Consider the following 17385-nt stretch of genomic DNA (forward strand, 5'->3'; position numbering starts at 1 on the left):
CTCAGGAATCCAGACTGTACACATTTTTGCTCCCTCCCAACTTCCAGCACACCTAAACCAGACCAGGACATTCAATACGAGGTACAGGTGCGTTAGGAGCTGTGGACTGTCTGAGGGTCCCTTAGGACTGGGTTGAGGAACGTTGCATTACCAGATTATAGTGAACTTCTCCCAGGAAACACAGGACACAAGGCAGAGAATTCCCTGAACAGGATGCCAGTCCCTTGCAGAACAGAATGTGACACAGTTTATAGATTTACCTGTTCAAACACATATAGTAAACCTAGTAATTAGCTGATCAAGGTGTGTGTTGAGCAAAGAAATCTGCAAACTGTTAGATTCTCGCCCTCCAGGACCAGAATTGGGGAACCCTACTTTAAAACCAAGAGCAGTGTTTCCCAACCCAGTCCTATGGGATTCACAGATGATCCACATTTTTGCTCCCTCCCAGCTCCCTGCCAGACAGTCCATATTTTTGCCCCAATTGGGATATGGCAGGGAGCAAAAATGTGGAAATGTTCACGTACAGTACATGTGACAAATTTATTTATTATACAAACCATTCAAAATACAAGCAAATTTGACTGATGTAATGAGGAGCGGGGAAAACCTGCAGTTTTATTTGGCAGATGATTCATACTGCATGTGAAATGATGCAGTGCTAAATGCAGTGTAATGTCACTGCGCTGGGGTCCCGTTTACACTCAGGTTACCCATCACTGACGTCAAGCACCAGCACGACGCAGTTGCAGGGGGCGTAACGCGCTGACTGAACTAATATTAACGGCGCGCACTCCTACGCGCGGCACGGATCCGGACAGGCAGCCCACTCAGCGCTGGTGCGTCAGACGCCGCAGAGAACGTTCCGGTAGCAGATTTGTTTGGCTTGTGTTCTGTGATCAGCTGGCCCTCCTCCATAATTGACACTTCCTGAATGCGAGGGAGGGGCACAATCCCTGGACTAAATCCAGTCCAGGCATTGTCCTGGACCTATTTTGAACTCTTTTGTCATACAATCAAACTCTATCAAGTATCATGTTTTTGTTAGTTTTGTGTTTAGATTTGGCACTTTTTTAGAGCACCTCCCATAATATCTTAAAAGGACACCTTGTCCCAGAACAATCCGATCCCCAAATCACATGCCTGTCCATTATCCGGGGATTCCGGATTCCGACATGGGAGATTCTGACACAGATCCACGCTAAGTCTCTTTCTTAGGGGATGCCCTCGTCATCATTTCGCCGTAACTCTCAGTCATGTTCAGTGAGGTGGTGCTGCTATTTGCAGCTTCAACGCTGTATCATAAACGCACAAGATGACTACTCTTACTCTGTCAAACACACTAAGGAAATTTACAGAAACATAGCTGTAAGGCAGGCAAGATTTTTAAAGATTGTTTTACTGGCTGCCCACAAAGACATCTGTACAGTTGTCAACGTTTTTGCACAGTATTATCATTATCATAATAATCTTAAATAGAATAGATCTTTTCTGGCTGTAATACTGCCCCCTACTGACTCTTTAGAAAACAGCACAGGATGGTAAAGTAACTGTGTGTGTGGATTATGTTTATATTACATTATGGGGACCAAAATGCCAAAAGTCTCATATTTCGTTTGTTATTCATAGTTAAGGTTAGGGCTGGGTAGGGGATAAGGTCGTCATGTTGGGATTAGAGTTTTCCCCATGGAAATGAAAGATATAATTACAAACCTGTGTGTGTGTATTTATACTATGTATCGATGCACTGGATTGGTCTGATTTGGGGACCCACTCTGACATCCTTTCATGGGGCCCAAAATCTCTAGTGGCATCCCTGGCTGTAACGATACACGTATTTGTCTTGTGCCATTTGGTTACATCATTTTCGGTTTGGAAGATACAATGAAACGAATGAATACAGTTATTGACATTGATAGAACCTAAATTCGCAAGTACAATTTCAATTTTCAGAGGTTCAATGCAGAAAACACCATGTTAATTCTGGCTGTGAGTTGGTTACAGCCTAGTGCTGCTTACAGTTAGTCATAATCGGCAGTTTGGGAGTATTTCGGTGTTCCAGTAAATAACACCAGCACTGGAGAGAGTCATTGATAAGAGAAAGATTGTTATACTGCACTTGGATATGTTGCTGGAAAAATCATACAACATGCTACATTATTTGAGATGACGTCATTCAGGTGTATGCATTACCGGAACAAAGCGGTAACAGACACGGCAAGTTAGTCTTCCTGTGGCATTTAAGGGACTTTTTCCAGAAGATACATCCATCCATCTTCTGTACCTGCTTGTCCTATGCAGGGCCTATCGCAGGGTACAGACAGACACACAGACACACACACACACACACTAACAGGCAGTTTGGTAACTCTGCATATTTCTGGACTCCTTTATGACTTTTATGGAACCTCTGGTTTTGTGCATTTGGGCACATGCTTGACGTGTATCAGGATATCAGGATCAGTACCTTTAATGTCGGTCATTTAATGTCGGTCATTTCCCCTTTTGGCCAGCAGGTGCCGCTGGCCATCCTGTTATTTTCGGCATTTAGTATCTATCATGCTGCCCATGACTAAATGGGCTGAGTGCAGTGCTAAGAACTGTGCATCTCTACCCTTGTGGGTACAAGGCTGGCCAGAGGCTGTCCGCAGCACTGCCACACATTTTTTGATTAGTTTTGCATTCCAATATTTTCTAGTTTTAGTCCATGGTGTTCCCTACCTGCGCTCAGTATTGTCCTCCTTGTATCTTCCACTGTTTGAATCTGTAGTGTTTGTTAATTACCCTCACCTGTTACTCTAAGTTACCGATGTTAACTTAACTTACTTTACTTAACAACCACTGGTGTGCCCTCTCCGGTGGTGAACATGGGGGGATAAAGTGGACAGTGTCACATATTGCACAATAAAGATGTAAAAGAGGGTAAGAGCCAAGTAAAAGCTGCGTGACGACATGTATTTTACATCAATTTTTTATTAATGAATGCATGGACCACAGAACATTTCTGGATTTGGGGGGGCATGGGGGGGGGGTGTAAAGTCCACTATACACACTGAGGTTTATGGATTTATGCATACAAACCGAAACGTGAATTCTGCGTACCATTACACCCCTAGTGTGTATGAATACAGCAGCTTCTGTACAGTACCAAGCTCACTGCCCTTCAAAGGAGAAGCACAATAACTACGCTGAAACTGAAGCAGGAACAGGGCTTCACAAGTTTCTGATTGTCCACCCCTAAGTGTAGTAAGTAGGTGAATGATGCTGTTTTCTGTACATCCAAGCATAGAAATTGTATTCGTCACAAGACAAAACAGAACCTTGATTCTGGTCATAACTAAGCTTTGATCAAAGATGCAGTTACTGTGTTTTGCCTTTGTGGGGCAGTGCAGTATATTTGGATCAGATAGCCTTTGGCATCTCTGTGCATGTCATTGTCAGCGGGTCCTTCCGGGTGAAAGGTCAGAGTTCATCCTTGTTGGTGGCAGACCCCGGTGGGACGTTCTCCCTGTCCATGGTGCCGTGGGCTGGCGGGTGGGGCCGGTGCTTCCGCTGGGCATACTGGCGGTCCCAGTCGGTGCTGATTCCTTCATCGTCCCAGATGGTGGAGGTCTCGGTGTCGCTGACGTAGCCTGGCTCGCCCGTGTAGTGCGTGGGGAACAGGAGCAGCGGCTCCGCAGAGAATGCGCGCAGGTTCCGCACGCTGAAGTGCTGCAGGTACTCCTGACTGGAGCGGCAGAGCAGGAGGGAGTCACACGCAGACACATAGACACTCTGACATTCTCTCATCATCCCTGTTACAAAGCCCTTAATACAGGGGTGCCGTAAAGGGGGGGGGGGAGTCAAGATGATTCCAAAGGCCCCTGAGTGACAAGGGCCCTAAAACAATTGGGACATGCATCTGATTGGTCTGAGTTGAGGGTCTAAGATGATGTGCTTTCATAGGGCCCAAAATCTCTAGTAGTGCTCCTGCCTTCAAATACTCACACTAACAATAACTCACACAACAACACATACAGACACACAGACCCAGAAACCCCTTAAACCCATAAGAATCTGTCTCTGTTTCTGTCACATGATCTGTCTGTATGACTCACATTCTCCTTGTCTCTCTCTCTCTCTCTCTCCCCCCCCCCCCCCTATATACTGTATTTATCTGCTTCCCCTGGTTGTTCGCCACTCACTTGGGGTGCTTGTTGAACATGACGGGCAGATACTCGTCCACAGGCAGCATCTTGCTGAGAGGCTGGGCCTGTAGTAGCTTCCTGGCCCCCTGCAGCGAGAGGGCATAGCCCAGAGTCCAGTAGGAGTAGTCTGCCTCCACCAGGTTCACCACACCCTCTACAGGCTTCTCAGGGTACTGCACCTGCAGCCTCTTGCGACCCACATAACTGGGAGAGAAGGAGTGGGAAAGGAGAGTGATTGGTGGGAAGCTGGATACGTTTCTGAGAACTTAGTGGTATGTCTCTCCCCAGGTCCTTACATCAGGTCCCAGTTGAGCTTCACGTGGTCGACATCTCTCATGATATCTCCCAGCCTGCTCTTGAACCGGGACTCAAATCTCACATCGTCCTCCAGCACCAGCACCTGCCTGAGCCCTCGTTCCACCACCTGTGGGTGATTTCAGAATCAGAAGTAAACAAGCATAAGGAGTAAAAACATCCGGGAGCAAAGAAGAAGGGTCACTTACACCGTAAGACCCCAATGAACATGGCTAAATGGAGAGAGCAGTACTTCTGTCAGTACTGCTGTAAACAAAACACTGCATTTTACGTAGCGTACTTTATGTGTCATGTCCGGCCTCCTGTGGGCTCTACTCAATCGCCACCCTTCATCTAAACTAACTGGAATATTTCTAAAAGACGTCAACATGTCTGACAGAGATGATCTCCAGACATCCATGCCACATGTGTGAAAGGGCAACTCCGGGATATGTTCGGACCTGATTCCCCAGACGATGTCTGGAGTTCATGTGTGAGAACGGCTTAAGTGTTTCCCCCTAGATGTTTCTCTACCTGCACATGATTGAGTTTCGCTGTTACCTGTGTCCAGATGTAGTGGTGGCTGAGGAAGCAGCCAATCTCCCCACGGGTCAACGTCCGGCCAGAGTAAGGATCCTTGTAGCTTGGGAGCATCTCGATTCCAAGGGCCCACAGCTGGGAGGAGTTCAGGGCCCTGTCAGGAAGATGAGGAGGTCACGGTGGTCTGGGGGAGGTCACCTCGGTGGATGGGTGGTGCTGGGGGGGGGCGGGGGCATACTTTCCGTCCACCGCCTCAATAACGGTGGCCTCAATGCCCAGCACAGCCAGCGTCCGCAACATCCTCTGCCTGCGTTCAACACGGCGTTTAAGATTGATGAGGAAGATCTCAAAGAGTTAGAGAGGGAGGACCAATCAGGTCACATGACAGTAATTACCCCATCCGCAGTACAAGGAGCGGAAACCTATATTATTTATGACCTGACTCACTTTCCTATCAGATTAAAATTATCTCTAGAAAATTATAAATCTTAATTGCTGTAATGCTTTAGTTTGAAGCGTAAAATTCAGCAAAACGTCCCCAAACTCTGGCAAGCTGAACTTGCTCAATTTTAAAGCAGCACAGTTATCCATCAACTTAGGTCTTATCGAGTAACGTCCAATTGCACTTAAATTCATGGTCCTATGACAAACATGATAAAAATGCAAGGAGAGATGCCTAAGGCAGACATAGTAGACATTAGGGGACATATTTCAGTATGCGTGTGGCTGGTATATTTGATCTCTCCCCTATAATGATCAATATATACGTCCAGACTGACTTATGTTCTCACTTCCGGAACATACCCTGGACATAAGTCGATGGATACCTGTATTTACTATAAAATCATTCTGATCATATTTCTACAAGCAAATATGATTCAAATGTAGGACACTGGACTGCGTTCATCTTTTGACGGGAAATCAAGGAATGTTGTCATTGTTACCAGATCGAAGCCCATCCTTTCCGGGGGTTTTTCGGGAATGTGCAGGTAATGCGATGGCTCCAAAGAGTGGTGGACTGGAGAGGCAGATTAATTAATTGTCTATTAACATTATTCTTAATATTTACATATTTTAAAAAAAAATTATTTATAGTCAATGACAAAAACATCCATGCACAGCTGTTTACTGACTGTAAAAGACACAAGTGATTCCAGATGATCAAAATTAATAACACAATAATAAAATAAAATAAAATAAAATTATGAAATTATTATTTGCTTTTACTCAAACTGACACATATGTTTATACCATTTATATGGTTGGATCATTTGGGCAGAACACCTTGCTAAGAGTGTAACAGCGATTCTTCATTAAACAGCGATCTGTTTGGCATGACACCCCCTGCTGGTCAGGACAGACACAGCAGGACCTCGGTGCAGGTTATTCTCAGCAGACTTCGGCTGCTGTCCTTAACAGTGAAGAGGCTAGGCCTTCATTGAGGGGTAATGTGAATTTTCTCAACGGCGTGTGAAGGACTGTTCTGTACAGAGGTTGCATTGTATTAGGGGAGGGCACAGTGGGAGCCAGGCATATAAAACAGGCTGGGGGTTAGGGTAGGAAAACAGAGAGTTTATGAACAACGGACTGAGAGAGTCGGACAACACATTCTGTACTGGTTACGGCTCTTTGGGTTGTGAGTAAACAGATCCTATGTTCACATTTCACATTTCCTGGTTTTTGCTGCTTCAAGTAAGGATAAAGCGTGATGGTTTATAGGAGTACTGTTAATGATGAAAGTAGCATGAAGGAGTTACTCATTCAAGACTGTAGCAGTGAGTAATAGCAAGGTAACAGTAAGAGTAGTGACAACAGTAGTATGAAAGAGTTACTCACTCATAGCCTCAGTAACAGTGAGTAATAGTAAGGTAACAGTATGAGTAATGATGACCGCAGTATGAAAGAGTTACTCCCTCATGGTCACAGTAGCAGTCAGTAATAATAGCATTGTAATGGTAAGAGTAATGATGACAGTAGCACGAAGGAGTTACTCACTCATGGCCTCAGTAACTGTGAGTAATGCTAAATACGATGGTGGCAGGTGTAGTGAGTAACAGTAGGGTAACAGAAAGAGTAATAATGAGAGTAGCACGGAGGGGCTGCTCACTCATGGCCTCAGGAACAGTGAGTAATAGTAAGAGTAATGATGACAGTTGCATGAAGGAATTGTGACACTCACTCATGGCCTCGGCGATGGTGTGAGCGCAGTTCTCATCCTCCTCCTCCAGGGTCTGCTGGGGCTTCAGGGGCACGGGCAGGAAGCCGTAACGCTCCCCGTTACACACGTGCATCTGCACCCCTGTGAGCACACACGTCAGGTAGGCACCGGCACGCGTTACACAAGCGCATGCACCGACTTGGGCGCACGTGGGCCGTGCATGTGTGTGTCCGGGTGTCCTGCTGATTGTGTTGCTCCTGTTTCCTTCTACCTCCCACCAGCCACGCACCATTAACATCAGCAGAAATGTTCAAAGAGGTTCTGCAGATCCCCCATATGGAATCACTTATGCCAGCATCCCCAAGCTTCCTCTATAAATGACCGTGGAGTCTCTGCACATGGAAATTGGAATACCTTCCCGTAATACCTGTTGTTTCATACCATGCTTAGCTATAAGGTCAAAAATGACCATTATTCCACCATTCTGTGTATAACGTCTATGTTAATCATTTTCTATTCAGGATGATCTTCTGAACATAATAGTAATATGTGTATTTGCTCTGTATTCTGCTATTTGGTTCGATGGGATACTGCGAACCATACCGCCAAACCCTATAGTTCCTATTCTTCAACCAAACCCAGAGACCCGATGCCATACTATAATTCACACCAGTAATTTGACCTACTGGTTTCATTCTACGCAGTAGTGGAATCTCAGACCTGCCTGCTGCGCGGAGAAGGCGAAGGCCATGATGTCATCGAAGGCCCAGCTGTAGCTGGCGTGGGGTGGGTGGAAGGCCAGGGCGTGGCTGGCGGCGCGGCGCAGGTCCAGCAGGAAGGTGGAGTGCAGCATGGGAACCGGGAAGCAGCCGGAGCGCTTCCACTGGCGGATGGGGACGTAGTCTGCAGTGCGATTGTAGTAGCCCTGGGAAAGGAGGGAGTGAAAGAAAGTGTTTAACTGGTTATTTTGCTGGGGCGGCGTGTGAATGTAGGCCTCCGTGCCTGTGATCAGAAGGTTGCCGCTTTGAGTCCCAGCCTCAGCCGAATAGTCACATCTTTGGTGGCCCTTGAACAAGGCCTGCAAAAGTCCAGGTCCAGAAAGTACAAATCCAGACCAAGGTTTTGTTTCAAACAACCAGTTGCGTATAAAGAGTCACAGTCACAGAGTACTCAGCTGGTTGGTTGAAACAAAACCATGGACTGGATTTGTACTTTCGGGACCTGAACTTTCCACCTCTGCACTGGACTCATGGCTAACTCTGTGCCCGGACCCTAAACTTATGCCTCAAAGCAGAGAAGCATTCCAATGTGCAAATAATGGACCATTCATTTATTCCATGGTTTATATAGTGAGGCAGTAGTAACGCAGGTAGATGATGCAGATGATGTCACATGACACAGTCTACCTGTGAGGTCATGCCACACCAGAAGTTGGAGTAGAGGGTGTGGGACTCCAGCATAGGGGCCACCAGCGTCAGATTCTCCACCATCAGCAGCGTCAGGAGCCGCGTGTTTGTCAGCAGGTTGTCAGTGTCTGCAAACTGGGACACGGGAAAATCAGCAACCTTACTGGTAACCAGTCAGCATGGCTCACTCTTCGTGATGCCTCTGGATTTTGACCTGATCAAAAAAGTTCCTCTCTGTAAGCTCCTATTGTCCCAATTATAGTTTTATAATTCCTCAAATACATCGAAATATTACAATATTCAGTAACTTGCATAAATGACAATTTTAAACATTAAGTCATCTGCCTATTTATTGATCCAGTGGTTAAATTTTACCAGTCAGAGTCTAGTTCTTCACTGCTACACTGCCTCTGTCAGCTGCCACTGTGATGAGAATTAGGCTATTTAATGAGATGGAGCATGGTGGCACTGCGGACCCTCACCAGGATGTAATCGGCCCAGTGTTCCCTCGCAGCCTTCAGCGCCGCCTGTCTCAGCTTCATCACGTGAGTGAACCGGGACGGGGACCAGTGCTTGGGCCCCAACTCCTCCGCATACGACCTGCAGTTCATTGGAAGTTTGGCAGGAATAAAGAGGCGATTTAGCATTTTAATGTCCTGCCTCCAAGTGCCACTATGGGAGACTGAGTCGTGCCAGCATCGCAAAGATTACACTGTAAAAAAGCCAACTTATGAAAAGTTATCTAGATAAAGTTTTAAAAGTAAACTGAACTAAGATATTTTTGTTTGAAATATTCAGAAATAATACTTAGTTTATTCAACAAATATGTTGCTTCAATGTTAAAAAACTGCATAATACTAAAAATGTTTTGTTGAACTTACATTAAAATGTTAGTTTTGCGTTAAAGCGTGCGTTTGCGTCTTGTTGGCCCAATCGCATGGTAATATGAAACTTCAACTGCGGGGATTAGTGAAAGGGCAGCATCGTGCCAACAATTCACTTGTTTCTGCCGAGTTACAGGTGAGTGTCAATCATTTTCATGATCGAATAACTTTTTTTTTTCATTTAATATGTGATGTGCTACCAAGCTAACTACATAATCTGTTTTACTAGTGTAGTGTTGATTTGAAACAGCGTGCTGGTTCAAAGCAGTCCAGCATTTCTGCCAAATCATAGGTAAGTTATGTATTAATCTTTTTTTATTATCATCTAACTTAAAGTTATATTATTTGACGTGTAAGCTTGGATGTTGGTGTCCCAAAATAACTATCTATTCGAATGTAGCTGCTTGCGGGGTTATGTTAGCTTTTTAACTAATTTAGACTTTTGAATGCTTATGTTTGAACAGCGAATTTGTCATTTATTTATTGAAAAAAAAAATACATGAGTATTGCAATGAGTTCAACGTGACGTTTGCTAGTCATATGCATTTGCAAAACAAGGAATATAACGTTAACTTTAAGTCCTGTCTATCCGGATGCCTGTCGGCACTGTTTAAACGTTGCGCGTATTCTTAACGGTTTTAACAGTGGAACAGACAGTGAGAACTAAGTATATCAAGAACATCGTGTGACATTCAGGCAATATACATCACTTGAGACGTTCGGTTACCTCGACTAAACGGCCAATAAATTGTATTGTGGCGCTGGCTATCCAGGCCAACTTAACTTACCTCAAGACAGTTCGCTAGCTGGAAATCACATTTTAAATATGTGAAATGGCTGGAAAAAAAAGTTTTTGCAAATTAGTAGTCCAGAAATGAAGACACTTTTGGACAAGCTGGATGACCAGGTACTCTTTAAGATTCTTTAATATACAATACACATATTTAAAATACTGAAGTACCTTCCTGAATAAGGTATTTAAAGCAAGTTTGCATATCTTTCGTCTGTGTTGTGTGGGAATCTAATTGAACTGGTGAATTTTAGGAATAATTGTATAATAATTATAAACTATATAATTGTTCCCCACTGTGAAAGCACTGTGCAATTAATCACAAATGATCCTTTTTACTCTCAATTTGAGATCCATTTAATCCATAAGACTTATAAGGCGGTAAAGCATCTGCTCCCTTTGTAAACTTTCTTTTTTTTTCAGGCCAGTGATATTGTCACTCACCGAAAAAGAGCAGCTCTTGAGGGACTGCCACTCATTCTGCGTGAAAATTCGGCTTTCTTGCTCAAGATGTGTCTGGTAAGTTGCCCTTTTCATACCTTATTTGTAATTTGTTAGCATGCTTAGTATTACATTTGTTCATTTTCTTTGCACATTATAAAAATAATAATTAGGGCTGCAAGCACCACCATTGCTCAAACCCTAATAACAATAAGTAATTATGTTTACATGTCAATTAATGCCCCCTCCTATCACTTAATCTCCTAGGACGTTGACCCTGAAGACCGCAGCACCAGAGGTGTAAAGATCGGAATCCTCACTGTGGTTGAAGATGATGTTGGCACTCCTGCTTCACTGGCCACTGTGATCAACCATGCAATAATCCTGGAAGAGGCCATTGTTCTTCAGGAAATTCCAGATCTGCCTGAAGCCTTTGCTTACTTGTTCGGTCTCTTGTATGCACTCAATATGGAATACCCAAAAGAACTGAAATATACTTTTGAAGTCATTCAGAAAATCTTTATGGATCTTGGTGATACCTGCTCTGCGAGAGTCCAGTCACTAAAATCAAAATTGTTGTAGCTGACCATTTTGCGGATGTTATTGGAGCTATGGCAAATGGGACAATGATCTTTGCAATCAAAATTTAGTAGTACATACTGATTTATTACAATGTATAATTTGGTTCAATCTTTGCACCCTTAAAGAATACTGAATCTTTGAGTTTTGTTTTTTGTTTTTATCTGGCTGTAGCGGTACAAGCTATTTTTTTTCAGATACACTTACATGCAGTAAAATAGTTCATGCTATACAGTATATGAATCATACTTTACTAAGGTTTGAGGTTTATTCAGATGAGATGTTAATGTATTCTCAATGTTGATCTGCCAAAATAATACAAAATTCTTTATGCAGTGTTTGAATCTAGTATATTTTGACGTATACTTGTTTTGGATTTTATGTACTTTGCTGTTCTGCCGAATAAGAATGCTTTATACACTGTGGTTCGAGGTTTTGCTCGGATGCTTTTACTTTTGTTTGTTTTGGGTTTTTGGGCAAAATATTACTTTTTTGGAGCTCATCTTTCAATTTATGTTGAAAAAAGTGGTAGTTTTTATAATTTACAAATTTTCCAATGATTAACATTTCTGTACTATTTTTCTACAAACATGCCTAATGCAGAAGACGTGTATGGCATATGGTAGACTGTATTGTAATGTGTTCGGACAAACTATTAAAAAAAAGAGAGAAATTTGTTTTGTGGTTTATTAAATTCTAATTATGAAAATAATCATGAATACATAATAGATCAACCTGTTAGGTAAACAAATATATTTATGTTGTGAGAACTAAGGATTTTAACAAAATACTTTGAGTTGCTTTGTCTTCAGACTCTGTTTGTTCAGTTAACTCATAAAAGTGCTTGTGATAGGTTGCCTTATTATTTTAAGTTAACTCAACTTTTTTTTTTTACAGTGTAGGATTGAACTTGATTGGCGTCCCCTGCTGGTCTGGAGGACTTACTGCGGCTCCTCCCGGGGTCTCCACTCGATGTAGTGATACAGTCCCTGGACCCTCTTTAGCCAATCCTTCAGCATGGCTGTGGTGTTGTCCACGCTGTGGTCAGCTGCTACCCTGCAGTACAGTGCACAGCCCTGAGATGCTCGTCCCTTGGAAGCATACCACTGCAGCTTCCTAACAAGGCCTGAAAAATGTTATTTTTCCATTCTTGCAAATTACACATGGAACACTAATGAACCATTATCCGTTCAGCTATCACTCTCCACCTGGGACAAGACTTCATTCATTTGTCCATTGGGGCATTTGTTCATCAGGCTGAAGTGGAAATTGTTTTGAATTTTCAACTTGCAGCCAAAATTTATAGCTAGTTATGCAACCTGTCAATTAAAGAATCCTGGGCATTTTGCTTGAAGAAAGACCAGAGTATAAGTTAGTAAAGCTGCATTAATTTAGCCATTAATACCTCTAAATCTCACTGGGATTTATGCATTTTCTTGTATAAATATTTTCTTGTTTTTCCTTTTCTTTTTGGATTATGCCATAAGATTAGTCAGTGCTACAGTAATGAATCATTTCATGCAGACTGACATTTAATGCTTGCCAGGTGTAAGAGTACTTTAACAGAAAATTGATGGATGGTTGGATGGATGGATGGATGGATGGAAGTTAATGTTAGAAAGCTCTTGCTTCACCTTGTAAATGGATAGATAAATACTTAAATAAGGATTCATGAGTAAGTTGGTTACATTTTATCTATCTATCTATCTATCTATCTATCTATCTATCTATCTATCTATCTATCTATCTATGAATGAGCTGGAGTGAGTAAAAGTGTTGTCTCACATCTCCAGGGTCTGTGGTTCACATCATGCCTCATGCCTCATATTCTCCTTGTGTTTGCATGGATTTTCTCTTGCAGTCCAAAGAGGTGAACTGATGTAGAACATACTACAGGCTCTCCACAACTGGTATGGACGATTGATGAATGAACCATTTATTAAATACCAATGTGCTCACATTTCAAATAATATTCCAGTTTTTGTTCTCATATTTGGCATAGTTCTCTCACCAGTTTTTACTTTAAATGTTTATAGAAAAGGAAAATAAGCCAGCATGTTGACATTCCGCAATTCGGTGAATTGTAATGCTGAAATGCAGTTTACGGATGGTAGCACAGAACTGGATAGGCTCAAGGACTTTATAAGCTTATCTGAGTAAAGGAGACAGCAGCACCTCAGCATGCATTGATTCCTGGGACTGGGGTCATTTGACCCAGTGTGTCTGCATGCCTAGCGTGAGTGAGGTGACGAGCCGCTATCAGATATCCCAGCTAGAGGCAGCCATCCACACAGCTCCAGCGCATGGCTGTCCAGAAGAATGTGCATGCCTGCATGCATGCATGCTCATGCCTGTGTATGTCGTTGGGCGCATGTATTCTTTTGCGTGACTGTGTGTCAGCATTCTCCACGCAGGCCCAGCCCTGTCTTAATATCCATATAATAACTCTTTGGTCTCCAGGCCACATAATTTCCACTCCACTGAGTGAATAAACCTGCATTACAAGCCTCAATTTCCTCACCCATTTGCCCTTTGACCTCTGTAGGCGTGCATCCCTGCACCTACGTGTGGATATCAATGTGTAATACAAGGGTTATTGTGGAGTGTGTGACTATTCTGTGTGACAGAGGTGTGTGTGCATTCTGAGTGTGTGATAATGAGGCTGTAGGAGATGTGGATGTACAATAAACGTGTCACAAACGATGCCAGACAGGATTATGGGGTCCCCCCCCAAATCCACCTTAAGCTCTTGGCCTCTATATACTTTCTCTCTCACCTCTTTGATGTTTGAAACAACTTATTATGTCATTATTTCAGCACCAGGGGCGATGATGCCTCACTTCCTACCCACATCTGGATGCCACATGTATAGACCCATGTGTGGACACTGGCTCCAAAGTCCCACCTCCGCTTATGGACCTCCCTGCCTCCCATCCTTGCCTGCTTTTCGGGGCAAAAATCCTTCTGCTCATTGGTCACACGGTAGAAATGCCTATTGCTCATTGGGCATGTGTGGAAGTGGTAGAAAAGTGTCCAATTACAGAAGTGGTGTCATTTTGGGATAAATCTTAATCCCATGTCAATAGTCTATTGACAGTATTTAACTTTTGTTCACTGACACTGTAGATGAATTGCTGGTGTACAAGGCCCCTTCCCCACTATTGCGTACAGTTTTTTGATTCAGGACAATAGCATTGAAGGAATTCTGTTGCGAATAGTTATATTGAGCAGCATGCAAGGCTGTTATGATGCTGCCTGCTCTTGCTGTGAAACATATCATTGCTTCACTGCCAAATCTGGCTGGTTTTCATAGAGATACTTCTCTCAGGCTGTTTTGGCCACGGCAGGACTCTGACAGCACAAGCGATCACAAGTCTAAGAAATAAAGATTGGAATTTTATTACTAAGAAAGTTAAGAGAATGAAGGGCATTATGCAGTTTGCAACAAAAACAAATTTTATGCGTAAAATAAACAGATGAGCAGACGCAGCTTCTTGGGTGATTTTGAAACCTACTTTAGCTTATATGTCAGAGAGATGGCTGCCAGATTTTAGAGGTGAAAATTCCCATAATCCACCAGCTACGCATGAATAATGTGACCTGCTGATGGAGATTTCCATAATCCTCAGCCAAAATATGGCAACCCAGCTCACTGCCCCCTGTTTTGTAACACCCTGCAGCAAGCTCACAAATCCTGCACATGAGAGTGGAGGTTCACCACTGAGGCAGGCCTGCACGGACCCCCGCTGGCAACCCTTGTGCCAGTATTCTGACTCTAATCAAACACACACACACACGAGGTCTCTGATCATAATGAGATGCAGATTCACCAGGCAGTGCCAGTATCCAGAAGGAACTATGGGCTCTTATCTTCATTCAGTTGAATGGTGGACTCCTTCAGCTCAGGATGAACAACGTTACAATTCAGCAGGAACAGAAAACCCCTCCACCGTAGGGGTAATGCAGTACTTGGCCATCAGCCTAACAATGTCTGAAACTGCTTGCTAACCTCAGATAGACTGAAGGTGGAGACAGGAACACACTACGGTTCCACACAAAATTTAGCATGAGTCCTGCCACCACGTGGGATTGGACCATGCACTCCCAAATAACATTAAATACATCTAGGAATGGACAATTTGCAAATCCATTGAATACTATTCCAAATCATAATTTCTAATGTGCTTACCCCTCTCCAGAGGGGCAGATTAATGCATAGGTTATCCCTGACAAACATCAGCAAATCCTCCCCTGCCGTTCTAACACTGCCCATCCTCACTTCTCCTCCACTCCCAGTATACAACTTTTTCACAGTAGAGTGAGAATTCAATTCAGCCACTTGGGTTTGCTTTTCACACTGACCCGACTGCAATGGAAAGGTGAGGAACACTTTCCACAGATCTTGTTCCTCTCACGTCTTAAATCCATTCAACTTGCCCAGCTGAGTATCCAGAACAGGCTGGACAATAGGCCATCAGCCTATCCTAAGAAACGCTTGGTGTAAGACAGTAAACATCCTGAACAAGACGTCAGTTCATTGCAGGGCACACCGAATATACAGTGTTGGACATTTCTGGTCCAGAAGCTACAAATCCATGCCAAGATTTTGTTTCAACCAACCAGTTGAGAACTCTATGACTGTGACTCTTTATGCTCAACTGGTAAGTAGAAACAAAATCTTGGTCTGGATTTGTAGCATCTGGACCTGAAATGCCCAACACTGTGAATATGACTCAGATACAAATAAAGAATATGATAGCACAGAGCAACAACTGAGACAGAGCATCTAAGAGCAGCTTAGGATTCCAGAGTAGCAGGTTCACACAAAAAAGCAGAAGAAAAGGAAATCGCAAGCTTGTCTGCACGAAGTGCGCAGCTCCCCTGTAAAAAGTACAACCACTCTCTCGGCTCTGTTCGTTGCAGGAATTTCTGTTTCTTCAAGCTTCGCATTTGTTAATTTCCTTGCACTACACTCCTTACACTATTTTACAATGATGCCCTAACCTAAAACACACTTTATGCGAACTGCCACCTGACGCCTCGCACACATATGAATCGACCGCGTCGTATAAGAAAATCTTGCGCACTGACAGTTTGCGCACCAACTCTAATTGATCTTATGGCACGTCAGCAAGAATAGAAATGTATTACACGCTGTCGATTAGTGATATAGTTTAGTTTAGTGAAGTTTGTGAAATTAGTCCTCTCACCAGAGAGCAATCCTGTCCTTGGGATAGTCCAGTCTCTCGATGCAGCCCAGGTAGTAGGGGAGGCTATGTGCTGCGTTACGAGCCAGAACAGCGATCATGACTGTCGGCATAAGCAGAGGAGATTCGGTATGAACGGGTTCCTTTCCGGGAGTCACCAGCTCAGCGTGCCATCCCGGCACCAGAGCCACCAGAACCGCAACCAGTAGCTCAACTCTCGCAGCATCCCCCAGCATAATTCCTATGGCGAAATACCGCTATTCCTCCCAGCGATCCGCCGAGACTGCGTTAGTGAGGGCTGAGTGAACCCTTCAGTGACAGCCGGCACGCTAAGTAAAGGGAGGGGTAAGAGCATACATCCATGTATGATTGACTTGAACCACAGATCGCCCCAAATCAGGTTTGTTCACATGCTGAATATGAACACTAACCTACATCAATATATTTTGTGTTGCAACGCACGTGACAGTACAGTGACTGTTCTGCATTTAAACTTGGTGATCTTTGTGTTTTTGCCCTGGTAGTATTTATATAAGTCCCCCAATATTCGAGTTATGTGGGCATCCGTTCAGATATAGTTTAAAAGAGTGATGTTTGTATTTTATAAATAGGTTCCGTTTAATTTCAGAACACAGAGTACGTTTGCACACGTAAACGCAACTTGTCACATGGTAGTAGCCTATCAGTCACTTTCCCTTGTTACATGGATGTAAGCATTACTGGTGAAAACAGTGCTCAGGAACATTCAAGTTATAGTAAATTTTCACACACATCATGTGTGCCGCCTGCTCAAAAATGTGTTTCCGCCCGGTTTCGAACCGGGGACCTTTCGCGTGTGAGGCGAACGTGATAACCACTACACTACGGAAACTACCATACAGAGCACTTCTGTTTCCTTC

General features: G+C 43.6%; 1 protein-coding gene, 2 long non-coding RNA genes and 1 other non-coding gene across 6 annotated transcripts; 2 read left to right on the top strand and 2 right to left on the bottom strand.

Moving 5' to 3' along the window:
- Window positions 1-2991: 2991 nt before the first annotated feature.
- Window positions 2992-16844, bottom strand: LOC111836583 (procollagen galactosyltransferase 2-like). Its single transcript, XM_023797984.2, has 12 exons — window positions 16490-16844; window positions 12225-12335; window positions 9068-9185; window positions 8586-8720; window positions 7900-8104; window positions 7201-7320; window positions 5966-6039; window positions 5260-5366; window positions 5043-5175; window positions 4484-4611; window positions 4185-4391; window positions 2992-3727 (listed from the first exon to the last, which is right to left on the bottom strand). Exons 1-12 carry the CDS (start codon window positions 16720-16722, stop codon window positions 3463-3465), a joined length of 1836 nt encoding a protein of 611 aa, XP_023653752.1. The 5' UTR covers window positions 16723-16844; the 3' UTR covers window positions 2992-3462.
- LOC140581537 (uncharacterized) lies at window positions 6607-14506 on the top strand. Its single transcript, XR_011984630.1, has 3 exons — window positions 6607-6657; window positions 7250-7339; window positions 14097-14506. It is a non-coding gene; the product is annotated as an uncharacterized lncRNA (long non-coding RNA).
- LOC140581536 (uncharacterized) lies at window positions 9181-11952 on the top strand. 3 transcript variants are annotated; one of them, XR_011984628.1, is made up of 3 exons: window positions 9303-10376; window positions 10683-10778; window positions 10968-11952. It is a non-coding gene; the product is annotated as an uncharacterized lncRNA (long non-coding RNA). The 3 variants fall into 3 exon arrangements; XR_011984629.1 differs by having other exon boundaries at window positions 9303-9761; XR_011984627.1 differs by having other exon boundaries at window positions 9181-10778.
- A 440-nt stretch (window positions 16845-17284) lies between the features above and the next one.
- trnav-cac (transfer RNA valine (anticodon CAC)) lies at window positions 17285-17357 on the bottom strand. The gene has a single exon. It is a non-coding gene; the product is annotated as a tRNA-Val (tRNA).
- Window positions 17358-17385: the final 28 nt, after the last annotated feature.

Source organism: Paramormyrops kingsleyae, chromosome 21 (genome assembly GCF_048594095.1).
Source record: "Paramormyrops kingsleyae isolate MSU_618 chromosome 21, PKINGS_0.4, whole genome shotgun sequence".
NCBI lineage: Eukaryota > Metazoa > Chordata > Actinopteri > Osteoglossiformes > Mormyridae > Paramormyrops > Paramormyrops kingsleyae.

What these genes read in the sequence shown, in the direction of transcription:
- LOC111836583 (XM_023797984.2), bottom strand. Translation starts at nt 16,722, where the DNA reads ATGCTGGGGGATGCTGCGAGAGTTGAGCTACTGGTTGCGGTTCTGGTG. An exon ending in ATTGAGGCGGTGGACGGAAA is followed by an intron (nt 5,176 to 5,259) that starts GTATGCCCCCGC and finishes TCTTCCTGACAG; the next exon opens with GGCCCTGAACTCCTCCCAGC. An exon ending in ACCACTACATCTGGACACAG is followed by an intron (nt 4,612 to 5,042) that starts GTAACAGCGAAA and finishes AATCACCCACAG; the next exon opens with GTGGTGGAACGAGGGCTCAG.